General features: G+C 32.2%; 1 protein-coding gene across 1 annotated transcript in view; it reads left to right on the top strand.

Annotated features, from left to right (window-relative positions):
- Nucleotides 1-2366: 2366 nt before the first annotated feature.
- LOC127706558 (uncharacterized) overlaps nucleotides 2367-19146 on the top strand; it is a 30317-nt gene continuing 13537 nt past the window's right edge. Inside the window, exons 1-5 of the mRNA XM_052211213.1 lie at nucleotides 2367-2433; nucleotides 9636-10063; nucleotides 10608-10661; nucleotides 11146-11284; nucleotides 18671-18786. Coding sequence (XP_052067173.1) covers nucleotides 2367-2433; nucleotides 9636-10063; nucleotides 10608-10661; nucleotides 11146-11284; nucleotides 18671-18786 — 804 coding nt within the window. The remainder of the gene's footprint in view (nucleotides 2434-9635; nucleotides 10064-10607; nucleotides 10662-11145; nucleotides 11285-18670; nucleotides 18787-19146) is intronic.

Genomic DNA, 19146 nt, shown 5'->3' with positions numbered 1-19146 from the left:
TGTTTTTTTCTTTTTCTATTCTTTTTTTTTTAAGGAGTGGGGGAGTACCTGGCGCATACACCAACTCTCCGTTTATTCAGATTTCATTTTAATATTCATTTCAATACGAACGTCGTTTATAATGCATACCAAAGTCGATTCTAATTACAAAAACATCACAGAGGATATTGATTAGAAATTGGTCATCATTCCGTGACAGACTCGAACAAGTAGAAGAGTCTGGGCAAAAAGTGCAGGAAAAAAGCCAAAAACTATAAAGAATAGAGAAATAGAGAATAATGGGATGCTTAAACATAAAGAACAGAGGATAATGGGGTGCCAAGTTATAAACAATAGAGACTAAAGGTCAACATAAATAAAGAATAGAGAAACATTGTATAAAAAGTTAAGAAATAAAGAAATGAAGAACCCTTATTCAGACCCTCAATTACATGACCTGAGCTTATGACCAATGCCTTACAGTTCAATCATAGTCAGGAATAGCCTGTAGATAATAAGGTCGAGCGAATCCTTTATTTGTTTTTTCCTTCGATGGACTAAAAGTTTTTGCATTAGTCCATTGCTTGCCTTGAAGATTGCATTTTGACCTTACATGACATTGACCTTTACGTTGGACACTGCAATCTTATTCATGAGTATCTCAACTACCATAGTTGCATACCTGCATACACCAAGAAATGAAAAAAATAACATGAGTCATTATCTGGTGGTGTTATAACATGCAACTGTTAGAAGTACAAACACGCATCAATCAAGAAATTAAAAAGATATACAAATGAAGTTTTACACATATAATGACAAAGTACTGAGCATACGAACTCTGTTGTGACCTTAACCTTTCAGCAGTTCATTTACACCTTGTTTATAATTATCTGTTATTTATTTTGAATAAAACAAAGTATAAATAATATCAAACGAAGTACGTCTAGAAATCATTTGTTTATTTTGATCTTACTCTAAATAAACAACAACATTATAGCATTTGCAAGATTGATGAGTTGCCTTAAGCTTTGTTTGCACAATATCCTGTGATGATTTTGTATAATTAATCAAAAGATCATTGAAATTCTCAGATTTTATTAAATTTATTACATAGCAAACGATAACTGTATTTTATGCATGAGGTTTTTCATGTCGCACGAGGTGTTTTCATGACACCGGTGGTAAAATTCCAATGCTATTGACAACACATCCTCTTTAGGCGATCATGTCCGTTATGAAAACAAGGTTTCAAAAGTATGGACTTGAATCCACCAGTGAAAAATAGTCGTCCTGATGCTGGGACCCGCATTAATCACAAAAAAAAACACAAAAACATACAAGCAATGTGCAAGTGATACCGAAAATCTATTTTTCATTTGTCCGTTATGAAAACAAGGTTTCAAAAGTATGGACTTGAATCCACCAGTGAAAAATAGTCGTCCTGATGCTGGGACCCGCATTAATCACCAAAAAAAAAACACGATAACATACAAGCAATGTGCAAGTGATACCGAAAATCTATTTTTCATTTGCTAAGATACAATCATGGAAAATAGTTGCAAAAAAAACCAATGTTGTTTTCTGTGATCCTGAATCCTAAATCCAATGATGAACTTACATTGGAGTATTCCAGCTGCTTATAAGTGGTGTTGTGATTAAAAGCTGTAAGATGTATTTATTGGTTTACAAATGGTTTGATAATTGTGTCCTTTTGTTCCTGTTTTATGTATGTGCCAACTTGGATGTAATATGTTTTTATTTACAAGAAAGCTTTTTCAATTAGATTTTGTTTTGATTAGATGACGAAGGCTATATGGATTCCCGGCATTTTACCCATTTCATCGTTATACTCCAGGTTTCACATGCTGGGCTCTGGAATACGAAGCAATGCTTTTGGGCTCCGTGCTCCGAGAATATGGCCCTGGGCTCCACTGATAGGGCTCCGGAAGTACGATCAGGTAGGGATCCCCACTCCAGATATGTGGGCTTGGGGTACCAAGGCAACAGTGGTGCCTGTTTTATTACCCAATTATTTATAATAGACTTTATTTCTATGGCAAATATGAAATTTAATGAGATCTAAATCCAAACATCCTACATTTTGTTATATATATATGACCGATTTTTTTTCACTAATCAACACACCATGACCGTTGTGTTACAAATATATATCTGACCCATTTACACGAAAAAACAAAAAATTATACTTATGTATCAAATTTCATGCAAACGCAATAGTTTTTTTTTATTTTCTATCGCAAATGTCACGTGAATGAACCCAGTCGAAAAAATACCAGTGTCCTCAAGTACAAAATTTAGGTCATTAATAACTATAAAAATCTAATTATAGGCTAATTACCTAGACTCTTACATATACATAAGGAATGAGGAAAGAATTCTCTTTAGGACAAGCCATGAGGTTATTTTTTGAAAACCCAGAACGAATCTTAAGTATATAAATATGCAAAATGCTATTGTTTAGAGATTGAGAATGTTAATGTAAATGTCACATGTAACGCATGTTTATTCAATTATTGACAGAGAAGTGCTCATTTCGCTGTCAGATATGAAATATAGGGCATGAAATATTCTCCTAAATTTTTCTCATGCATAATCATCTATGCATTTAAAGGTTAATTTATAATGTATAAAACATTATAAGATCAATGATTCTGCATCGCAATGCTTTAAGGAGGAATGAATTAGTTCCCTATATAGTTAAGGCAACTACATGTATATGTATATGTATCCATAAAAGATCAAAGGACTTAGATGACAACAACTTTATGTCACCAAACATCATTAAATAATCAGCGAACTCTAAACCCTAAAGTGTAAACTATTAAAGACCCCAAATTGACAAAATGTGGATCAATACAAAAGAGCAAACCAATGGCCAGATGTAAACTATAAACATAATCAAACATGGCAGATCGATACCCACTTAACCACATGCTCCTGGCTTGGACAGGCACATAACACATGTGACGGAGTTAAATAAATATGCCTCAACCCTCTCCAACCTGGAAAAACGATGTAACAGTCAAACATAAGAAAAAAACACTGTCAAAACCAGTTGCTGCTTAAGGGTGTTCGCTGCTCTTGTTTTTGACTTTTTGTTAGATATTCGGTATCCTCTGGTTTTATCCATGTGGTGCCATTGCATATTTTGCCCGCTAACCCCTACTTTTCTGTTCACCACTTTATAACATATAGTTTTAAACCCCTTTTTGAAAATCTTATAAAATTCTTGTTATTTTTCAGAGTTTAAAAAAAAACCTGTCAATGTTAAATGTTTGAAAAATCTAGAAAGATTGATTTCCCGCCAAATTTTTCAATGGCTTATATCTCAAAAACAAGAACACGCATCTTGAATTTTTTTTTTTTTTTTTTTTTTTTTTGCATTTTAAGTTCTGTTTTCATAATACTCTCATTTCATAAAAGTCTTTAAAAAAGTTTGTTATTATGAAACAGAGTAGCGAAGATCCTTACTTAACTGAACCTATTTTATTTCACTCTTACTGACAACATCAGAAAGTTAATCAAACTTGAACTAAATTGAGAAAGCAAGATTTTTCAAGCCATACATTCAAAACGTTATTCAGTGGTAAAAAGTGTTGCTGAAGACAATTCTGATAATGCAAAATTCATTTTACTTATTTTTGGAAAATAAAAATCACCGAAATATATTTTGTAACTACATTGAATTAATATGAGTGTATCTGACAAAACCTTAAATTATCATATCTATATTAAAAAAAATACAAAAATGGCAAATCCATAAAAGTTTGTAACTATCTTCAGACATTTACATTTGAATCCATAATTATTCGTTGTAGAAAACTCTGATACAATGAATTTCAGTAGAGTTTCAAAGGCTTTTTCATTTAAAATGACTCTAGGGGGAAAATAAGGGGAATATCCAGTTTTCACAAATCCTTAAACATTATTGGTAGTTCGTTTTTCTTTTTTGTCATCACTTCGTTCCTTACAAATATACTGTGTACATTTCCTGCTAAAAGTACTTAACGAAACAATTTTGCAAACATTTAAATTGTGAAGATATTCAATGAATACTTTCCTTGTGAATATCAGTAAATATGAAGATCTGTGTGCTTTTAATTGCGTCATTGTAGTGACCTCATAAGAAAGATTTCCCAGATTTTAGTCAAGACGAGACCAATTTCAGACACGTACTGCATGGTTTGATAAAAATATAGCACAAGCGACCCCAACATATTTTGTCATCGAATAGATAATCAGTGAACGCACTTATGTGTATAATATCTGCGTGTGTGAAGGGTATGTTTGATTCCTGGCCAATATATTGTGTAACTTTTCATGAAAAGATCGATATTTTGTGTTCATCAGACAATTTAATGAGTTCACAGTCAGTTTCATGCTGTATGACTATTTTAAACTAAACTAGCGATTATGTTTTATATAATTACATTTTCAATTCAAAAATTGGAGAAATGATTGGGGAAAACACTAATCATATTGAGAGCTAATTTTGCCGCCTAAAAAGTGCCTTTTCTCTATTTCTACATGCGTTCCTATATAATTTCCTTAGACTTCGTGCATTAAGAATAAATAAAAACTGTTCTTCGAAAAACTTTTAATGGTATCAAACGTGTATGCATCAAATATAAAAACCGTTTACTTTCTATCTTGTTGTACTTTTTACATGATACCTTTAAACCTTGAGCGTATCTGATGACTTTAGGACTTCAGACGTATATCATAACCTTTAGACCTTGAGCGTATCTGATGACCTTTAGACCTTGAGCGTATCTGATGACCTTCAAATCTTGAGCGTATCTGATGTCCTTCAGACCTTGAGTGTATCTGATGACCTTCAGGCCTTCAGCGTATCTGATGATCTTTAGACCTCGAGTATATCTTATGTCGTTTAGACCTCGAGCGTATTTGATGGAGGTCATTTTAGAAATATATATACGTTTTGTCAATCGAAACCGGTATAATAAAATTGAGAATGGAAATGGGGAATGTGCCAAAGAGACAACAACCCGACCATAGATCAGACAACAGCCGAAGGCCACCAATGGGTCTTCAATGCAGCGAGAAACTCCCGCACCCGGAGGCGTCCTTCAGCTGGCCCCTAAACAAATATGTATACTAGTTCAGTGATAATGGACGCCATACTAAACTCCAAATTATACACAAGAAACTAAAATTAAAAATGATACAAGACTAACAAAGACCAGAGGCTCCTGACTTGGGACAGGCGCAAAAATGCGGCGGGGTTAAACATGTTTTTGAGATCTCAACCCTCCCCTTATACCTCTAGCCAATGTAGAAAAAACAAACGTACAACAGTACGCACAGTAAAACTCAGTTCAAGAGAAGTCCGAGTCCGATGTCAGAATAGGAAACAAAAGAAAATAAACAAAATGACAATAATACATAAATAACAACAGACTACTAGCAGTTACTGACATGCCAGCTCCAGACCTCAATTAAACTGATTGAAAGATTATGTCTTCATCATATGAATATCAGGCACAATCCCTCCTGTTAGGGGTTTAGTATTATACCTTCATATAATATATGAGAAAAACATAACCCGTGTCATGCCAACAACTGGTTTTAGAATAAATATGTTTAATTCCGATGCAAAGACCCTATAAGTGAATCAATATTAAAGCCAAAATATGCAATCTTTAATGACCTGACAACAGTATCGTAACTATATCCCTTCTTAATAAGTCTGTTTAAAGGTTTTGTTAGCTTTTGAGGTGAATACTGACATTTTTGTGCTTTGTAAAGAATATTACCATAAAAGATTGGATGTGAAATACCCGAACGTATAAGATGTCTGCATGTTGAGTTATATTTACGAATGATGTCCTTATACCGATGATAAAATTTAGTAAATGTTTTGACTAGTTTATGATATCGAAAACCCTGGTGTAATAATTTTTCAGTAATACATAAATTTCTTTCGCTAAAATCTAATACGTTGTTACATACACGAGCGAATCGTACAAGTTGAGATATATAAACACCATAAGATGGTGACAAGGGAACGTCACCATCTAAAAATGGATAATTAACGATAGGAAATGAAAAATCATCTCTTTTATCATAAATTTTAGTATTAAGCTTCCCGTTAATGATATAGATATCAAGATCGAGGAAACGTTTGGACAGTGGTCATTGTTAGTATTAGCTTTATTTAAAGTAAGTTCAACAGGATAAATTTCTTTAGTATACATACTGAAGTCGTCATTATTGAGAGCCAATATATCATCCAAATGATTTTTTAAATGATTTTTTATAGTTTGTTCTTATGTTGTGCTGTTACACCATTATCCCAGGTCAGGGGAGTGTTGAGAGCCCGCAAGCATGTTTAACCCCACCACATTATGTATGTACTATGTATGGGAAGCTTTCTCATTAGCAATTATACCACATCTTTTTATTTTTATAATCATAGTTACTGTCATTTTTATAGATTTTAAAGTGTTATCTAGCGTCATGAGCATTGAAAAAGTCTGTCACGTCAAATGATAGAGATTATTCGTTTGAGGTACCGTTACCGTAGCTAACCTATTTTTGTTGTTGGACGCACTATAATTATTTTCTGTCATTTTGTTACATAATATTAATTATATAATTGCAAAGGTATGTTTAATTCTTTACAAAAACGTTGCTTGAATTTTAATTGCATCTGTAATTTTATTTTGTCTACTAATTTGAAATTCCATCTTATTTCATTTATCTATCCTTGACTATCTGGTCAACATAACCGTATTTCGTAATTTAAAATTTTTATGGTATTTTTATGCAGTTTATCATAATGCTGTTTACTTTAAACGTTAAAAGGAGTTACTAAAATTCACCAAAATATTCATCTGATAGAAGGTAAAACTACAAAATATTGACTCCGTCACATATTATAGACCTTTTGTTAAACATTTCGCATTATTTGACAAAACAGTAGGTAAACAGAGAAAAACTGCATGAAGAGCTGACAAATTCAAAACCCCGCTCTCGCCATTTGTATAAATATGATATAAGTCCATGCTTTGTTGCAGAAAACCCCAAATAATAATTCATCCGGTTTTGAAAAAAAAATGTATTGTTGGTGCATAATGACAGTATGTGTCTGTTAGATAGATTTTATGAAATTTCATTGAAATAAGGCCATTGTGTTATGTTGTGATGTCTGTGGGTGTTGGTGGATGTTGTGTCCTTTGTTGACCAGGTTAGTTGTTCCTCTGCACTTTGCGTATGTACCAATTCTTCTTAGACCGGTCACTGAATTTCAATAAAACTTTCAAAACATCTTTGGTAACATAAGAACTTAATAAGGTGGGACTAATGAAATAATAAAAATACCAACCAATTTATTCCGATTGCTTAAACGGTGTCCAGCTGATTGACCGAACCCCCACCCTCTCCCTAGTTTAGGTGGGCAACGACCGTGCAATTTGCACGACACCTATACACGATGAACAGAGAAGAGGACATTATAATATCACCAGAATAATTAAAACAATATGATTACGCGTCAAAGGTAATGGTATTATATTAATATAATTCAGTCAGATAATAGTACCGAGTAGTTGTCAACATAGCTGTGAGTTCGAGATTTAAATTTCCTGTTTTTCGCAAACTTCTTTTAAAACGAATTTCGCCTTGACACTTTTTATTAATTTAAAATCTCAACACGAAATGAACTGTAAAAATATTATTGTTGATTAATTTATAACTTGAAAGTTGTTGCATAATGTATTTCCGCTGCTACGCCCAATTCTTTAAAATACACACTTAATTATTTCATTCATAAAGTATAATAAAATTTTAGAAATACACTTTTTACAAATTATAAATTTCAAAAAGCTGTTAATGACATAGTTTTGCTATAAAATCAGAGTACGATTTAATTTTAGAAGAATAAAAAAAATAATATAAAAAAGGTGCAAGCATCTGACGGGCGTGATGTATATTTTTGCAAAGGGAACAGTTATTGGTGTCATTTATATCTTTGAAGTGTTGTTTAAAGATATTACCGCCCATTATTTATAAGAAAAATTGTCCATATCTTAAGACATGACTCTCTTTCATTAATATATATTGAATTGTATAGTAGTATATTTCCTGTGACGCACATGTATGCTAAAAAATGTATGTTTATAGTTAAACAGAACAAAACCAGGGTCATCCACCTTCTTCAAAGTGCATTTGACCGTACTTCAAACCAATAGTTGTACTCAATTTTGGACAAGCTACTTAAACGTGGTCTTAAAAATTAAGAAATATTTCATTCCCATTAAATTTAAATCATCAAGATTGAAAATTATATTTCAAATAAAAAAGTTATATAAATCAGCTTGTCAAATATGGTAAATGATTTGAAATTTTCACAAATACAGTATAGACTTATCAATTATATACATTAGATAAAAACATATTATTTATGAAAGATGCAATATTTGTTTAGGACTTCTGTAAAGAAAATCTGATAAACCGTTCATACCTATCTAATGTATTGAATTACAAGAGGATTTTTTTGTTTCCATGACCCTTGGTTTTGAATTTTCACAGCGAAGTACAAGTATTTACCCTTATAAAATCGATAAGAGGACGACATAATTGGAAGAAGCAGAGAACAGATAACATACTCAGACTGAACGACTGCTTGCTGGTGTTTAAACGCCATTTTCAGCACTCTTGGCTATATCGTGATGGCTAGTTATTATTATTGATGGATGGCGGAGTGCTCGTAGAGAACCATCGACCTACCTCAGGGAAACTGGCAAACCTTGTCAATCAAGATCGAAATCAAACGCACGTGGTTCAAACTCAAAATTTCAGTGATGACAGGCATATGATTGCAATAGATGAACTACTTAGACAACTCGACCACCGAGGGTCTCTTTCCATAGCAGCACTACCATCTACTGTAACAACCCGTTTCGTTGTTAGTTATGTGTTGTTTGTTTGCTTGTTGGTGTCAAACGCCACTTTCAGCGACAGTGGCTATATCATGGTGGCTAGGTCTTGTAAGTGGTGATTGTTCATTCTTGTCCATTAGATATTTCTACGCATCTTATAATCTGCGTTTTTATTTATTAACTCGGGGAAGGGATGTTTGATTCTTGTTTAGTTTTTTTTTTTCATGCTTTCAGAATTAAAATTGTAAACTTCATGTAATCAATTAAATATCTACTCATTTTTGTTTTCAGATGTCGTCGACGGGTATCCCAATTGTTGCATACCCACGTTGCTCTTATAACCGTTTGCGTACTCAGCGCATTAGATGCTTCGTGTGTCCTTGGTCAGATCATCTGTGATATACTCATAATGACAGGTGCGTACGCGTGTATTATTCATCCAGTCAAAATAGTATGCTAATAATAAATCATACATATATATACATGTATATCATTTAACTTTGCAATCCAAGTAATTTTTATATGGAATTTTGCCCTCAGGTAAAGTTGACCTTAGATGAATTTGGCTATAATTTTTATTTTCTTTTTGGTCATTATTTAGTATCTAAATTGTTTCGGTTCTTATACCTCCTTGACTTTCAAATATCCGACATTGAGCGTTCCTGATAAAGGTAAATCATATAATCATATATCATATATGTAATAAATATATAATATATTTCATTTTAGAAAAAATTCACAATAGCGAAGTATTAGAAACGGAAGCAACAACAACATTTATCAGTGCATGCCCAGCTTTGAATGGGACAGACACAACCAAATCGCTTAAATCAATTGTAGACATTTTAAAAACGATTGATGATTGTAATAGTTCTCCACCTGCCGATTTTAATGACCATCACTATGACATTCATAGCAATACTCATGGTTTAAGGGATGTCGAAAGCGAGGCTATACAATGGAAACACATTTTACCGGAAGGTACAGGCTCATTCTTTCAACGGAGAATTTTAAGTATGAATAAACACCATCGGCGGGTAAAAAGAGCATCCGCAGGAGGAAGTGATCATGACCACCACGAGCACACACTCTTGGAGGAACTTACACACGTGTTTCATTTAGGGAGTATGGTTATTCTTTCAATACTCGTGGTTGAGGTACTAACAACATATAGCATTACATGTATAGTGGAGTAATAAAATGTTTCGTTTTATTTAAAGCAAGGAAAATCTTGCATAAATACCTCAAGAAATGTCTATATTTACGATAAAAACGTACAATGCGTGCCATTATGAAGATTCCGGTCATTTTTATTTAATATCTTTTTTTTAATTTTTAACTTAAATATAAATGAAGTCTTGACAATGTTTGTTTAATTGTTGTATATTAAGACGGATCTAGTGGCATCTCAGATGTTTCACATTTGTCTGTTTTTATGTGTGTCGTTAGTTTGCTGTATCATAGACTTTTATTATGATTAATATCTTGCCCTAGCAAAAACTCATTATGAACATTCAAAATAGTGCTTTGCTGCAAACGAGATAGTATATTCGCACTAACCACATGATTCCTACATGTTAAGCCTCCGTCATAGTATACATACATGTATGTGACTCTTAGCAAACAAGCTGAAATAAGACATTTAAACTTTTACTTTGTTTCTTTTAAAATAAAAATGTAAAATTTAAACATCTTTTTCAGACTTTCACCAAAATGTTTGTAATGGGAGAGAAATTTTTACATCACAGGTTAGAAGTAAGTATACTTTTACAACTAGTTTTAAAATAAGTGTACCGCTCTGTTCGAAGGTGAGTTAATAAAGATTGCAAAATGTGTCTTTCGTCCATCTTCTTAAAATGTAGGTATAATTTTATAAAATCGCCTGACATTTAAGTAAACAAAATAGTACAAAATATAGCATGCATTCAAACTATTATCGTGCAATGTAGTATTCAAAATCGACATGTCTGGGTGTCTTTCAGTTCTTTATGTTGCCATGCCAACAAAAATGAGACTAGGCGAAATCAAAATGGTATGTTGAGGGACAGATAACATAGCCAAAAGAAAAACCGGAAAAATATATCCACAAAACATTATACAGAAAGCTAAAGATTTAGCATCCCGAATCTCACCAAATACCAACGATGAACTAAAGTTCATCGAAGCAACCAATTGACTATTTAACAAATGCTATATTAACTTTTGACAAAATAGAATTAATGAATTTTAATGACCGTAGGTGTTTGATGCCTTTGTTGTGACAGTGTCGTGGTGTTTAGATATAGCATTTTATGATGGTATTTGGGCTAAACCTGGAACAGAAGCAGCCACTATCCTTATATTTATCTTACCATGGAGAGTCATCAGGATTGTAAATAGTAAGTACTTAAAAGAAACAAACTAAACTGTTTTTCTAATAGATGTTTTAAGAAATTATAGTAGAATGATGTTATCTATACTGTGTCAATCATACCAATATATCATTTAGCAGTTGCATCGCTTTTCTAGATAAACCCCAGCAGTAATATCTGGATAGTCTCAGAACATCATGAAACAAATCTTCAGGGCAACATCATAACGAAGATCTAAAATAGAAAATCCGAAGCTATATATGTAATTTCTTTGCCGCAGGAAGCTTAAATCTTCTAAAAATACGAAATTTATAACCGACTAGGATTGTATAATTTCGATTTTTGCTCGTATCTTAAAGAACTTAAATATGTTTATAATACGATGTTTTAGATACTCCTATCTATGAGCGTCATCGGTTACATGTTTTGATAACATAATAGGATACTAGACAAGAAAATTTTAAAAATAAGAAGCAATCTACTTAAGATACTACTAGTAATCAAGACAACAAACGAAAGATGCTACGAATTTGCATAGTACTTTATAAACTGTTAAGTTAAACTAAGTTTCAAACACTTTCACAAAACAATTTGTTTTAAATCAATGATTAACGTAAACACATGCCATAAGATGAAATATAGTCTAAGAGAGGTGAACGATAGATACATTAAAATATTCAGAGATTGTTATTGACTTTCCTGGATAAAAGATCGGTACTTTGTGTCTTAAATCTTTATCTTGAATTGTAGTTGTTCTTGTGCGCTTTGTGTCAATATAATGAGTCAAGCTTATTTCAACTGATCTATATAGTTAATTCTTATGTTGTACTGTTACACCACTGTCCTAGATTAGGGGAGGATTGCTCACAAGGTAACAGTCTGCACGAAACATGTCACCTTATACCCGGAGACACAATATTCTGACTTCGAGCCGACCAGTTTTAAAATTTGCTCTTACTCCTTAATGCCGCGTATTGGACAGAGAAGCAACAAATACGAATGTTAAAGGCTTTGGTTTGACCCGCCGGGTTTCGAACCCACAACCTACCGCACTCGAGACAAACACTCTAGGAGGAGATCACCTATGCGGTACAATTTATAAAAATGTGATGTGGTATGATCGCCAATGCGTCGATCTGATAAATCAAACCTTTTTATTACATCGCGATGACCTTGAGGTCATCCCGATGTATTGCTATCGCCTAGATTTCCATTATGTAAATTAGTTTTGGGTTTGTAACCGATCTATAAACATGAAAAATACGCGCACATAAACGAGTGCAAAATAACATTCCTTATCGTTTGATATAAATACATCTCTTCAATGAATACTGATAAAAATATTTTTGTTTACAACATAAATTAATAATATGAAAATGTTTTGTGGTTAGATATATATATATAAGTAAAAAATCATTGATAATATCAATGCACACGTACCGAAAAATTGTGTTTAAGCATGCGGAAGAATATCTCAAAGAACGTTTTGTGAAAATACCGTCAAGGACCGGTAACTCTGTAATTGATTTTGCGGGAAAATATGAATGCCTACTCGTATCCAATCTTAGAAAAATCGAATTTTTACAGAAAAGTGTCCACCATGCACTTGCATTGCACTATTTTTAGAATAGTAGAATAGAATGATATACAAATGGACTCAAATCATATATATATGTAACTGTTATTTTAATATAATATAAACAACAACTCAGTGTATACTGATTTGTATCACTACAATATAATAGTTATTACGGTGAAGTTGAATTTCCTGTCATTTATTCATCATCCACGCACGAACTTGTCTCAGAAAAAAATATATCTCTGTACATTAACCTCAGTTTTAGGTAAAGAGATAGTTGTTTTATTTCTGAGACAAGTGCTTTTGACCATCCTCAAGAACTTGTGGTCATCCGATGTTCAGTACTTCAGTACTTTGATTTTTTTAGTTTAATTCTATTGTTTGTTTGTTATCTGAAATATAGTTTACATTTCCTGTTATTCAAAAAGCTTGTTTATATTTGAATCCTAATTGAAACACAACGACGTGTTATTTTGCCGTTTACTAGTATATAGTAGTATATGATGAGCTAACCATATCATTACGATTGTACCATGCCGTACAAACAATTTACTATGTAGTGCAGATCCAGTAAAATTTAAAATTATATCTCGTACTGGAAATACTCAACCAACATCCAATATCTGCAAAACAACGAGGAAGAAATTGAATGTACTAACCCAAGGCAGTTCCTTTATACTTTGTGCTTTGTACGACAGTCATGAGGAATATAGTATTGGTTGAATGAGAAAGACATATACAAATGTAAATTAAACAAATGTTAATAATTACACTACATGTATGTTTCCTTTGAATCATTTACTTTGATTGGCTGACCACAACTGCAAGGCATTCCAATTTCATACTTTATTTCCGTATGAAATACAACAGCTGTGACTGCACGTGCTATCCGTGACAATGTTAAAAAATGCATAGAAAAAAGGAACAAAGATCTTGATATAACTCTTAGTTTCATGGTTGTGTCATAAAAATGTAATGATCTTATGTTGTACTGTTACGCCACTGTCATAGATTAGGGGAGGGTTGGGCACCAGGTAACAGTCTGCAAGAAGACATGTCACCTTATACCCGGAGATACATTATTCTGACTTCGAGCTGACCAGTTTTAAAGTTTACTCTTACTCCTTAATGTCGCGTGTTGAACAGAGAAGCAACAAATACGAATTTTAAAGGCTTTGGTTTGACCCGCCGGGGTTCGAACCCACAACCTCCCGCACTCGAGACAAACACTCTAGCAGGAGGTCACCAATGCGGTACAATTTATAAAAATAAGAGGATGTGGTATGATCGCCAATGCGTCGATCTGATAAATCAAACCTTTTTATTTTTTTAGTTTAATTCTATTGTTTGCTTGGTATTTGAAATATAGTTTACATTTCCTGTTATTCAAAAAGCTTGTTTACATTTGAATCTTAATTGGAACAAAACGACGTGTTATATTGCCGTTTATATAGTATATGATGAGCTAACCATATCATTACGATTGCACCATGCCGTACAAATAATGTACTATGTAGTGCAGATACAGTAAAATTTAAAATTATATCTCGTACTGGAAATACTCAACGAACATCCAATATCTGCAAAGCAATTAGGAAGAAATTGAATGTACTAACCCAAGGCAGTTCCTTTATACTTTGTGCTTTGTACGACAGTCATGAGGAATAAAGTAGTGGTTACACGAGAAAGGCATAAACAAAATGTAAATTAAACAAATGTAAATAAATACATTACATGTATGTTTCCTTTGAATCATTTACTTTGATTGGCTGACCACAATTGCGAGGCATTCCAATTTCATACTTTATTTCCGTATGAAATATACAACAGCTATGACTGCACGTGCTATCCGTGACAATGTTAAAAAAAATCATAGAAAAAAAGGAACAAAGATCTTGATATAACTCTTATAGTTTCATAGTTGTGGCATAACAATGTAATTATCATAAGTTTTTAAAATTTTATAGGGTTGTTAAAACGTTGATCGTGCTCATAATATTAGAATGAAGCGCGGAAACAAAATATGCTTCGGTCAACGCTTTTGCACCCTAATAAAATTATGAAAAGAAGCATTCAATTCTTAAATAATTACATGACATGTATGTTTTATAAGAAATCGTACTTTTGATTGGTTGAAGGCAATCGCGAGGCATTTCAATATCAAATTGTATTTCTCAATAAACTTCAACATTCGTGACAACACGTTCTTCTCAACAATGCAACTTTTAGGAAAACAAATAAAAGATTGCTATAACTCGTACTTTGTAGCATACAAATATAATTATAAAAATTGAATGCTTCTTTTTGTAATTTCATAGGGTTGTAAACACGTTGATCGTGCGCACATTTTTAGCGTCATAAAAAATATGCTTCTGTCAACGATTTTACACCCCCAATGATTTACAAAGAGAAGCATTCAAATCGCAAATAAAATTTCAAAAGTTGATATGTTTTAATGCAAAAAAAAGTATATCCAAAACACATTATTTAACCTTCCTCTTATTTTTACCTATTATGTCTGTTTGTTTTGTTCACACATTGTTGTCAATATATTGAAATTTTATGCGACTGTCATACAAGTGAGAGGTTTAGCTAGCTATAAAACAAGGTTTAATCCACCATTTTCTGCATAAGGAAATGCTTGTACCAAGTCAAGAATAGGACAGTTGTTTTCCATTCGTATGATATGCTTGAGCTTTTGATTTTGCTATTTGATAAGGGACTTTCCGATTTGAATTTTCCTTGTAGTTCGGTATTTTTGTTATTTTACTCTTTATTCACAATTGCCATAAACTAATAGACTGCATTAATATATAGCATTACAATTTCACAAACTAGTTAAACTTTGTACTTTTAGCCATTGTTTCTATACTTCGTGACTAAATACTCGACATATATTAGATCAATCAGCTTGAATCGAGGTCAATGATATACTTAAATGCAGTTATACAGTACAGTGCAATAAGATCGTCGTTCTCTTTGCTCAATATGAACATGAAAATACTTTTATTTAATATACAGTTTTGGGGCTGATAGTGGCTATTCAAGCAAATATATGAATCAATTCAATGTTTACTTGTAATTTGTCAAATTCATACTTTAATTTAATGAATGCTGATCTCTTTAACATGTTCCACCGGTTGTTTTCTGGTACGCGTCAAATTTCGTCGTTTTGAGGTCAAACATCCGATCCGCAGACCAAAAGTTCATTTTTCATTATTTATATTTTGTTAACATTTCATATGCTTGACAGTAAAGAACACATTAACATGCAATTATAACGTAACATAGACACAAGTCTGCCTCAAGTGTCATATTTGTGGGAAATTAATAATTAGTAGTATATCATATAAGCAACACAAAATATTAATTTAGCGTAATGTTTATAGTAGCTAGCATTATACATCCTTTTCAGCATTTCAACAGTTTGTTTTCGTCAAGTGTCAAAAAAATATACTGTTAAATGAAAATAGAAAATAAAAAATTCAACCGATTTCCGGAGTTGATTCGTTTATTTGACTAATTAAACAATGAAAAATGCAATCTGGCAATTTTTTGCAGCTAATTAATTATTTTTTTACAAATGATTATACATCCAAATTTCACCCTTGCTTTTTTGACCACAAAGTTTCTTAAATATGTTACAGAAATATCACGTATTCACTATATACAGTCAATGGTCAAAAGTGTTTCAACTTGATCATTCCGGTATATATTTCATATAAAAAAAAAAACATTTCAAACAGAAATTCCTCAAGTTATTTCTTGTCCGATTTGAATTCAATTTTACCATTACACTCAGAAATTACTTCAATTTCTTACAGTAGTTACCAATAGAAATAAGAATATGTGGTATGAGTGCCAATGAGACAACTCTCCATCCAAGTCACAATGTGTAAAAAGTAAACAATTATAGGTCAAAGTACGGCCTTCAACACGGAGTCTTGGCTCACACCAAACAGCAAGCTATAAAGGGCCCCAAAATGAATAGTGAAACAGGAAAAACCAACGGTCTAATCTATATAAAAAACGAGAAACGAAAAACACTTAAGAACCACATCAACAAACGACAACCGCTGAAACCAAGTATTGTTATGACACATACTTTTAGAAAAATAACTGTTTAAAGACAAATTCGAATTTCTGCACGAAAAATAAGATAAATTGCTATTTAGGAAAAATATTACACTTATTTTCAATATTAATATATGCCTGATGATTTTTCAGCAATGACATATCATTTAAAAATATTTCAAAATAACCACATTTTGATGAGTTTAATAGTAGAAATCTCATTAAAATCGGACCCGAAATAAGATTTTGACAATAAAAAATATCGTTTATATATATAAGAGTAATTTTTAATCGTTGTTTAGTCTGACCACACCAATTACTTAGCGTTTAGGCATCTAATGTTGCTTATAAAGTCTTCACATCCAAGGTAGTGTAAATACTCTCTTCTTTTAACAGAATTATGAATTTAACTAGTAAATCAATATGTACTCTAAAAGATTCAAACTTGAAAACAATACTACTTCGAAAAAATCTCAAGACTGTTATACAAAAATAATTTTGCACTACATGTGTAAACTAGACGTAAAGAATCCATAAAACGATTGACTTGTACGTGTAAGCCTAGAATGCTGGAACTGTTATGCAAAGAAAGGACGATGATACGAGGTCAATCAAAAACATAAAATCAAAAAAGACAAACAACGCCATGGTCAAAATAGAAAGAGGAACATACAGTGCACAAAAATTACACAGAAAACTAACGACGAAGCAACAAGAAGCTCTTTTAAAACTGTCGGTGAACTCATGTGCTCCAGAAGGACAAGCATTTCCAATATCTCAAAAGACATTCGCAGTGGTTTTTTTTCTACTAGTAAAATAACAACAGTCGACACTGTATTTAAATTTCAATCAGCATTTTTATTTATGTAAAATCATCAAAGTATTTTTTTAAAAGCATGATACAACATATATGTGTATGGTAGTCGTATACTTTTTTTAATAGCAGCTGTAAAGTTTAATCAAATATTCCGAAATTTGCGAAAAAATTAAAAAAAAATTAAAAAAAATCATTTTTTTTTTCTATTCTTATTTGCAAAAGTAAGTTAAGTTCTTAATAACTGTGCCGTGCCGTTAATATTCCGAAGTAGACGTAAGGAATTTACATAAATTGCAGTACCGCCAATGGTATAAACAAATGTTACACATGTATACCTAAAATCTTACACTATTATGTCGTTTAAATGAAAAAAATTGTCCATTATTCGCGCGCTGATTGTCTCAGATGGGACTCTTTATTTAATAGAGACAGAGAAAATGGAAAATTAAAGTAGTTAAACAACAGGCTATATATCATTTTATATGAAAAATTATGCTTACTATCACAAATTAATTATCCCCTTACAACACTGTTGTGAAAGGTATATAGTACGTGATTGTATGCGATATATTTTCAGGTACAAACAATTTTGACTTACATTCAATCTTTACCGAGGACGAATTATTTCAATCATGATTAAAGAACATTGTAGGTCAAAAGTCATACTGTCATGACTTGAAATTAGGAGGGATTGCGGTTAAAGATATTGTCCAATTTGGTGTAAAACGGACTTAAAAACATGTGAAATTATAAAAAAAAAAAGAAAAAAAAGGCATTTTTTTTAATTCAAAATAGAAAGTTAAGAATTTCCGGCAATAAAGGTTTTGTCATAGTGAAGATGTCAGCCTTTTATGATATGTTGCATCTTAGTGAGTCTATTCGAGTAAGAGAATGTACATGTATTTAGACACGTGTTTTAAAAAGAAGTTTCATTTGCTTTTAGGCTTTGTCTTAGTAATACAAGAAAAAGATTTGGTACAACTTAAAATAGTCAAACAGCAATACAGACGAACAGTGAAAAGAGCAAACGAAATGAAGATTAAAACAGACGGTTACAGGGTAAGGGAGCTACCATTTGATTTTTATGGGAGGGAGGGGGGGGGGCAAGGGGATGAAATATTTGTCCTGCATTTTTTTTTAAGTTGTAATCTCTCTCCTTCCTTTTTATTTTTCACTCTATACGGTCCTGCCTATTTTTTATTAGTTTATCCTGACTTTTTTTTACATACATTGCCTTTTTTTTTCTCAAAACTCCTGTCCTGCCTTTTTTTCAAATTTCATCCTAGCCCTCCCCCATAAAAATCAAATGGTAGCTCCCTAATTCATCAATGTTTTTAAGTTGTTATTAAATATCTTTTTTAAGGGCAAAACAATATAGAAACAGTTCTTTATATTTTGTCGGAGCGATTACTAATCATT

This window comes from Mytilus californianus, unplaced genomic scaffold (genome assembly GCF_021869535.1).
Source record: "Mytilus californianus isolate M0D057914Y unplaced genomic scaffold, xbMytCali1.0.p SCAF_6, whole genome shotgun sequence".
NCBI lineage: Eukaryota > Metazoa > Mollusca > Bivalvia > Mytilida > Mytilidae > Mytilus > Mytilus californianus.
This window is presented reverse-complemented; position numbering and strand designations above follow the sequence as displayed.